This window comes from Antrostomus carolinensis, unplaced genomic scaffold, assembly GCF_000700745.2.
Source record: "Antrostomus carolinensis isolate BGI_N321 unplaced genomic scaffold, ASM70074v2 scaffold17313, whole genome shotgun sequence".
In the NCBI taxonomy this organism is placed as follows: domain Eukaryota; kingdom Metazoa; phylum Chordata; class Aves; order Caprimulgiformes; family Caprimulgidae; genus Antrostomus; species Antrostomus carolinensis.
The window spans coordinates 28814-38070 of record NW_010304654.1 but is presented as its reverse complement, the minus strand read 5'-3'; the positions used below and the strand labels follow the sequence as shown (position 1 = coordinate 38070).

Sequence of the window (9257 nt, the reverse complement as noted above, 5' to 3'; positions counted from 1 at the left end):
TGCTCCAGAGCTCCCCGAGTGCCTGCCCTCGGAGGGGGCTGTGGCTCAGGCCTGCGTGTTCTGCGTGGGGCTGGAGCACGGGGCTGCATCCGGATCTGACAGCTGGGCTGGGTGTTAGCGCAGATCTCTCTGCATTGGTACTAACACAGCAGGCAGAGGACTTTAGCATAATACCTCCTTTAATGAAACTGCAGATCCTGCGTAATGCTAAGTGCTTTCTATCGGATTAGAATGGTTGGTGGCTGACTTCTGATTTGCCAGTGTTTTGAGCAGCCTCTTTAGAAAGTGCTGCATTGTGATGACCATGATAAGTTCTCAGATTACCTTTTTTTTTTAATTTGTTTTTCAGGTGCAGGTGGCTTTTTGCCTGCTATGAAACAGATTGGGAATGTGGCTGCATTACCTGGCATTGTTCATGTGAGTAACTGCTCTGAATATTAGCTCTTTTTCTGTTCCTGTTTGCCAAGGAGCATTATCTTCCAACTGGGGGCTGTGTTTTGAGAAGGGATATGGACCAAAATTGTTTTCAAGACAGTCTGTGTGTTAGGAACCTCTCTCTGAGTAAGGAGTGCTTTCAAGGGCAGGCTGTAAAACTAAGTTGTCAGGAAGGGAAGTATCCACTTACTTAATTGACTGCCTTTTGACATTAAGCTTTTTTAGCACTGCTTTATGCTCTTCCAGTTTCCTTGAGCCACCTTCCCCTACTGCTCATATCATCTGTTGTTTTTGAGTTTCCTCTGCTGCCCTGGAATGCATGGAGAAGTGAGGAGAGAGCAGGAGGCGACAGTGTTGTCTGTATTATTGTTGCTGCCCAAATGTTGGTAGTGAGCCTTCCCATGCACTCAATGCCCTTTTCCCTCACCTCATGCATTTTTGGAAGCAAAGCATCAGATATAACGATGCAGGAGGAAAATACTGGGCTGTGTCACTTTTCAAGAAATGCTAAGCACCATGTGGAAATGATCTTTTCACGTGCAGTATTGCATATATTTGTAAGTAACAAATAACAATTTTTTTTTTATTATTGTTTCTCTTGGTGACTTAGCAAAAGTTTTGAATTTATGGCTGTGGTAAAAGGCAGCCCGTCACACTGTTAAAATGCCTTAGTGGTCAGCCAAAATGGGAGTAAGGTGGAGTAGTAACAACCTGTTAAAATGGGAGTTTTGGCTGGTGGTTCATAGAAGGGATGTTATGATCACCTGTCTATTCCAATCCTCACTTTTTATTTTCAAACCAAGGGATTTCTTGTTGTTGCCAAGGGGAGGCAGAAGCAGCACAACATAATCCCACTGAAAAGTACTATTATTTTTAATGCATGGTTACAGTTTAACACACATGGAAAAGTTCCAGTTTCTGGCACTTCTTTTCTTTTCTTTGCTTAAATAGATTGTGGAGTGCTCTTTGTGGTGTCCTAATCTAAACTTGCCAGACTAGATATACTTCGGACTTGTAGAGCTGTGTAGAAGCATGCTCTTTGTTTCTTTAATTAGTAGTAGTATGCAGAGGTTCAATAAAAAGAACTATTTTTTAAATTAAAATTACTCAGGTTTTGTCTTATCTTGTCCTCTCCTATCAGGGTATCGTCCTAGAAGGGTGACTTTTCCCTGCCTACAGGATGCAGTCTTTGGTCAGTGTTTGATGATACTGCCAAGAAGAGAAAATGCTGACTGTTTTATTATTCCATCCCATGGCACTGAACTCTTCCCTTTTTACATTTACAGTCTATTGCAGATGTCTTTAGATGGAGCTTGGTAAAGACAAACTTGTCTTCACTCTTTATCTCTGCTTTATGCTACTCATAAGCTATTGCCTGCATAACTTTTGAATGCAAGGACTCCTGACTCCAGGAAAAAGCTAGGATGGGATTCAGTTTGTGGTCACAATTCCTACATTTAGATGCTTAAGCTCTTCTGAAGTTTTCTTGAGAGCTGGTCAATAGAGCCAAGAGGGCTTCTCAGCTGACTAGCCACTGGGTGTTTGCTTCAGAGTGAGCTCTGCTCTCTGCTTTCTTTGACTTACTGTCCTGTAAGTACAGGAATTTAGAGACTTACCTGAATTGATGTGTTTACTCCATCAACATCTGAACATCCATTCTCTTTTTGGTGTATTTGTTTGCAAATGTGACAGCCACTGCCACAAGGCAGAGCATAACCACAGTGACTCTGTGCAGCATGGAGTTTCATAAAGCTTTAACGTTTCCTTCACTCTCTCAGAGATCAATAGGCCTTCCAGATGTCCATTCTGGCTACGGGTTTGCCATTGGCAACATGGCTGCCTTTGATATGAATGACCCTGAAGCAGTGGTTTCACCAGGTAAGGATGACTGACTTAACCTGCACTGAGAAATATCTGGGATGGCAAACAATACTTTTTGAAATGGGGGGGTCTTTACAATACTTTATATACAGAACTAAAGCAAAAAATATGTGAATTATAGGGAGTTAAAAGGTGCTCAATTCTTGCACTCAGAATCTTTATTCTTTACAGAGCAGGTGATTACACTGAAAACATCTAAACAGTACAGAGAGAATTGCCCTTGGGTTTTTGGCTTGGGCTCGTGATATCCCTAAGTTTTGAAAGGACAGCACAAGACTTTGAACTTGGTTTTCAACAGGTTGATAAAGAACTGACTATTTTCTTTGAGCAATGTTTGAAAACATATTTTGGTAATATTTCTAAAAAAAATATTATTTTAAATGTGACCTTAAAATGTGTCTATCTTTTTAATAAAAAACACCCATATCTTTAATTACTGATGGTCTGGAGATGCTTTTGTGGTTGTCATGAAACATGGTACTCATGTTTCAGGTTGTATTTATCACTTATTATAACTAGTTATTATTTATCCCAGTGAAGATTCAAAAAGGACTTGCTTTCAGGGATCTGCCTTGGAGAACATCTTGCATCCGAGAGCCATTCTAAGATCTGTCTGATCTTAGGCAGAACAGGAACAGAACATCCTCTTTACTTTCTGAGGACAGTGTATTTTAGGCCTTGGAGAACATCTTGCATCCGAGAGCCATGCTAAGATCTGTCACTTCTAATCTTAGGCAGAACAGGAGCATCCTCTCTACTTACTGAGGACAGTGTATTTTATAGTTGTGTCTACTTGTTTTTGTCTACTTGCTGGAGCAACTTTGTAAACACAGAGCTCTGTAGGCAGTTGTGCAGCTATGTCAGTAGAGCATATGCTCAAGACTGAAAACCTGTTTGGTTTTTTTAAGAGTTCTCAAGTTTTTCTCTGCAAGGCTGCGTTTGTGGCTGCCCTGAAATCTGAGGTTTCACATAAATCTTACTAAAATGAAGCTTAATGTAATTCTACTTTTTTCCCAGTGTTATGTCAGAAAGAAGGTGTAAGATCACAGCATTCAGTACCTGCTCCCTGAGGACAGGCAGGGACACTGATTTAAGTTTAGTATTCAGCAAGTGCTCACTGTCAGCACACTTTCTTTATTAACTCCGTGGCTTTTTCTGCACTTCTAGGTGGTGTCGGGTTTGACATCAACTGTGGTGTCCGCTTGCTACGTACAAATTTGGATGAAAGTGACGTGCAGCCGGTGAAGGAGCAGCTCGCCCAGGCTATGTTTGACCACATTCCTGTCGGTGTCGGCTCCAAAGGCGTCATCCCCATGAATGCCAAGTAAGAGAATGACTTTGTACATGCATCTCTAGAGAGGACAGCTCTGGTGGTTTTGTTGTTTTTGTTTTTAAATGAAAGATTCATCAGTGGGATATTTTAAGAAAGAAAATGTAATTCTAAATGTCTTTGAGTTCTTTTGGCATATGTGCTTCACTGAGAGGACTGGCATAATCATCAAAGCACAAAGTCAGCTGTTTCTTCCCTCATTTAAAACCTTGAAATAACTAAAAGATCTGGAAAGCTTCTAATTTCTTCTGTCAGAAAACCTCCATGAATGTAAAAGTATTTTTTGAAAGGGGTGAGAGAGAAAATAGGATATTCCCCACACAACAAAGAGGAAAAAATAATGACCTATCTAAAGTTAATGTATTTGTAGAGCTTGATTTTAAGGAGTAATTTAAGAAGTTGGACTTCTTGTTAGAGGAGTTGGGGGCTGATTATAAAATCATAGAATAATTTAGGTTGGGTGGGATCTCTTGAGGTCATCTCATCCAACTCCCTGCACAAAGGAGGCCTAACTCTGAAGGTAGATCTAATGACAAAGTTACATGAGGTTGCTCAGGGCCACATCCAGTGGAGTTTTGAGGATTTCTAAGGATAACACTTACGTAGGTGTTTGCTAATTGCAGGGATTTGGAAGAGGCACTGGAGATGGGTGTGGACTGGTCCCTCCGGGAAGGCTATGCCTGGGCAGAGGACAAGGAGCACTGTGAGGAGTATGGAAGAATGCTGCAGGCTGACCCCAACAAGGTGTCCTCAAGAGCAAAGAAGAGGGGCCTGCCTCAGGTAATGTTATGTTTCAGGAGGGCTGTGAGTGTTCCCAGGGTTCATATGTAAAGGTTAGCAGGTAGTTCTCTGATTTTGTGTCTCTTATTGAAACTCTGCCTAGCATTTCTGTGCAGGGGGAAAGGTGAGATGGTGAGGCCATTGCTGAGTAATTCTTGACAGAACTGTAACAGAGAAATGATACTGGGCATGCCCAAGGTCCCTGGGGCCGTTAGTTTTTCATCAGTTAACACCTGGTGCTGGAATTAATGTTTACTGGCATTTCTGTATCCATATATAGTTTTGTTTTTAAGAGACAGGCAAGTTGTTTTGCCGCTTTTCTCCTTGTTTGCTCAGCACATGAATAGCAGGGCAAGGAAGAGTATCATAATAAATAGAACTAGCTCGTAACTTTGAATTGCAGTTCAAGGGTTGGATTTCATTTCTGTATGTAGTATGTCATTGCTGTAGGTGGAACACTTCTGAGCTGGCTGTACTAATGCTGCCTTTGTAAAGCTTTCTTTCATATGACTTCTTGAGTTTTATGAATTGTGATGCTGCGAGATTATAGCATTTTAACCTCAAAATAATCTTGTGTCCTCAATTTTCATATTGAACTTACAAATAAGTGATCATCTGTTAAGGAGTTGAAAAAATTGGGTCTTGGAAATGGAATCTGTTGCTTTAATCTGTTGAAAGGTTGTAAGTACCTAATTAACAGGATGTTGTAACTTCCTTGTGGCGTTATAACCAGGTATAAGACCATATGTCTGCCTTGCCTGTACAAATTGAAGATGAATTCTCAGTACTCTGTACGCTTCCCATATTTCAGCTAGGCCTAAGTAAGCTGGAAAAAAGTGGAAGCACAGTCTGTAGATCCTGGTCCTTTTGTTTAATTGCAGTCTTGTTCCAACAGTAAAGTAGTTAAACAGAGAGGACAGTGATGATGCTACTGTGTTCTACTTCTTTTCAGTTTATTTCAGTTTGTATGTTGGGTTTTTTTCCTGGAAAAGCTTTTCTAACACCATAACCTTGCTGTAGCAATTTGCCCTATTGCCCATGCTCCCGTAGCTCTCCCCTGTGCTCCCAGAGGCTGGTTTACTAGCACTGTCTGATCCGTGTGTTGTGATTGGCAGCTGGGGACCCTGGGAGCCGGAAATCATTACGCCGAGATCCAGGTTGTGGATGACATTTACAATGAATATGCTGCCAGGAAGATGGGCATCGACCACAAAGGGCAGGTGTGCGTGATGATCCACAGTGGCAGCAGAGGTCTGGGCCACCAGGTTGCCACAGGTACGATCTGACTGGCGTAGGTACCTGGAGTGAAGCAAACTCTTCAGCATAGTCTGTCATCGACAGTAAACTGCGGCACCAAGCAGCATTTCTTACAGTGTAATTGCTGGATCTGTTCTGAGTTGCCTTGACAGGGCTTGCCTTGAATTTTGTCTGCTTGATCTCACATGTGTTTTCAATCCTCTTAGCAATGATAAGTTTAAAACCAATTTGTTAATTGTCTTTGGTTATGTGGAGTATTGATCTTGCCTTTGTGTGTCCATACGACAATAGGGTTAAGAGGTGGCAGACTCATGCTGGAACATGGGAAATTTCAATTGGATACTGGAATTTTCATTTATTTTTTTAACTGTTAAAGTGCTGCAATGCTGGAACAAGTTGCTCAGAGAGATTGTAGAACCAGCATCCTTGGAGATACTCAAAACTTGACTGAGTTAAGACCCTGAGCAGCCTCATCTAGCTGGAGCTACTTTGAGCAAGTGTGATTCTGTGATAGGACTACACAAGTTCTAGATGTCTCTTGCAAACTAAATTATTCCATGATCAAGACAGTATGGAGATTTTCACTGAATCCTCTGTCTGGCTGTGGGGCTTCTTTATATTTGCTTAGGACAGTGAGTCCATGATCTCTGGTGTAACAGAGGCAGGCATTCCTACAGCAGGAAAAGAAAAGACTAAATTCTTGGGTCAGAAAAAAGTGTTACATCTGCATTTATCGTTTTGAACCCAAGTGAAGTGCTCACATTATTAGAATTTATCACTGGATAACTGCTTTTGCCTAAGTGAAGAATTCTTTCTGGTATACCTGAGCTTCTAAACTTTTATTTCTAAAAATAATCTTGGGAAATACTGTTTGCAAACAATTGATGATTTTCTGTGACAGATTCGCTTTTGCATTTGAGAAGAAGCCATAGGTTTGACCATCAGGCAGAAGCGTTCACTTTTAGAATATAAATTTTAGACTGCCATGTTAGTCTCACACATTGAAACAAAATTAAGAAGTCACTTAGACTTACTGTGTTTATTTCCCAGATGCCTTGGTGGCTATGGAAAAAGCTATGAAACGGGATAAAATCATAGTGAACGATCGCCAGCTGGCGTGTGCCAGGATTGCCTCCGCAGAGGGACAGGATTACTTGAAGGGAATGGCAGCTGCTGGAAACTATGCATGGGGCAAACGCTCTTCTATGACTTTTCTAACAAGACAGGTAGGAGCGGAGTTGTCTGTGATGCAAATGTTTTGGTACGCATCTGCTGCTTTGTACTAGACATATGGGACGCAGAGCAGCTGCAGTATTTAACCTAACTGTCATTCTTGTGCTTTTTAAACTGTGTTTTCTGGAGAGACTTGCTCAAAGCTGCAGTCATGGCAATCCATCTAAAACCTCTCAACATCACTGGATTGTACTTGCAGAGACCACTTAAGCAATGTTTTTGAAAAGCCTTGAACTGGAAGAAGAGGATACAAGAAAATTGTTTTTACACTGCTGAAGCCATCTTTTCAGAGTTGCAAGAACTTGTCTAGTTGATATCTGCCTGAATTCCAGCACTAAAGCTGCCAATGGGAAGATGAACAGTCTAGACAGTCCAATTCTATCGCACCCAGTGCCATTGTATTCAGTTCCATGGTGGCTGAGTTTGACTGAAGTGCCAAGTGTTAGGTCACTGACTTACCAGTAAGAAGCAGATTTGTACCTTTTAATTCCTAAAAAGATTGTAAATCTTCCAGAGGTTATCTTAGCAGTTATCTTCTTGTATTTCACACCCTGATTTGCTCTCTTTTTAGGCTTTTGCCAAAGTCTTCAACACAACCCCAGATGACCTTGATATGCATGTTATCTATGATGTGTCTCACAACATTGCCAAAGTGGAGCAACACGTAGTGGATGGGAAAGAGCGGACTCTGCTGGTGCACAGAAAGGGATCAACCAGGGCTTTCCCTCCTCACCATCCTCTTATTGCTGTCGATTATCAAGTAAGTTTAGGTGTGGGTCAAGGAAATTGGAAGAGAGTTTTGGATGAATCAGACAATTTTAGGGTGCCTAACAGAGATCTAAATGCTGTGAGTTCCTTTTTTGAGCTAACAGTGCTGGAACCCTAGTGAGATGGCAATATTTTGCTTGTCTGTGTGTTAGATCTTTGGGACACGGAATTCCTTCTTCTCCTCCACACCCACGATGATTGGAAGGTCATGAAGGGAAAGAAGCGTTTCATACCTAGGGCACGCTTCAGTGATTTGCCTTGTCCGTCTGGTGGACACAAGTCTTTTGATCTGCTGATGTGCATCTTTCAGTGCAGTTAGTTCTCCAGAATCCTTTATACCAGGCACCCGGGGCAAGTGGGGGTGCTCTGAGGGAATGTGAACCTGACTTCCTTTTCTGGAGATACGGTTCCTTTCAGACTTATATTGAGAATGAGTTTTTTAGACTTTCTCTTGTGAACTTTGCATCCACAGCTGACTGGACAGCCTGTTTTGATCGGAGGGACTATGGGCACCTGTAGCTATGTTCTTACTGGTACAGAGCAAGGCATGACAGAGACCTTTGGAACTACTTGCCATGGAGCTGTAAGTCAAAAAGTTTTATTTCAGAAAGGGATTGGAATGGGACTGTCATCCAGAGAACAAGGTTGTTCAAGGGTCATCCAGTGTGTGATTCATCTGTAGGTTATACAAGTAGACAGTAGCCTTGCCACAGTAATCCCAGCCCAGGAGGACTGCAGGCTAGAAGTCCTCTCTGTCCCTTACTGAGCAGTTTTGACTGCTCCTGCAGAAAATTTAGGGAGTGCTGCTTTACACAGGCAGATGTTAGGATGATGTGGAGTATGAGCTCCTATTACCATATTCTGATATCTGAGCTAACAAGAAGGATTAATTGTGATGAGACTGTCCATATAAAACTCCTCAGTAGTTAGAATGAAGTATTTCCTCTTCTGTTATTTACAATGTGAGACAGGATGATTGAGGAAGATAAATAGCTTCCAGTAAAACTCCAGCTCCTGAACACTGTCTGATAAGTGGTTTGGGTAAAAGGATGCTGGCAGACTAGTATGTTATAGACATGGAACTTTGCTAGCTATCATAGCAGATGTGTGATTTTGCAGGAGCCCATCACCTAAAGTCTAAATTTATTTCCCATTTTGTGGCTTACTGTGGTCTGTGCTCTCAGCCATTCTGTGTTTACTTATAATGTAGTAATGTTTTTATTAAATAAGGAAGAGCTCTGTTTTTTCCAAAGTGTTACAAAAATAGAACTAACAAAACTGCTGTCTAGGGTCGTGCACTGTCTCGAGCCAAATCTCGACGTAACCTGGACTTCCAGGATGTATTGGACAAGCTGGCTGACATGGGCATTGCCATCCGCGTTGCTTCTCCCAAACTGGTCATGGAAGAAGTGAGTTTAATACATTATTATCTGGGAGGGAAAAGGAATTCTTGCTCCTTGGCTGAATGACCCTCCCTGACTTGGTTTTTTGCAGTGCTAAGTGATCGCTAGTACTGTAAATACACAACTTGTGCAATTTCTGATAGAGCTATCCCATTTTTTGGAAAATAATG

At 41.7% G+C, this 9257-nt stretch overlaps 1 protein-coding gene across 1 annotated transcript in view; it reads left to right on the top strand.

Annotated features, from left to right (window-relative positions):
* Positions 1 to 349: 349 nt before the first annotated feature.
* Positions 350 to 9257, top strand: part of RTCB (RNA 2',3'-cyclic phosphate and 5'-OH ligase) — a gene marked incomplete at its 5' end in the record, with an annotated part of 10139 nt that continues 1231 nt past the window's right edge. Inside the window, 9 exons of the mRNA XM_010164528.1 lie at positions 350 to 417; positions 2214 to 2313; positions 3484 to 3640; positions 4270 to 4426; positions 5542 to 5701; positions 6734 to 6909; positions 7488 to 7676; positions 8157 to 8267; positions 8974 to 9093. Coding sequence (XP_010162830.1) covers positions 350 to 417; positions 2214 to 2313; positions 3484 to 3640; positions 4270 to 4426; positions 5542 to 5701; positions 6734 to 6909; positions 7488 to 7676; positions 8157 to 8267; positions 8974 to 9093 — 1238 coding nt within the window. The remainder of the gene's footprint in view (positions 418 to 2213; positions 2314 to 3483; positions 3641 to 4269; positions 4427 to 5541; positions 5702 to 6733; positions 6910 to 7487; positions 7677 to 8156; positions 8268 to 8973; positions 9094 to 9257) is intronic.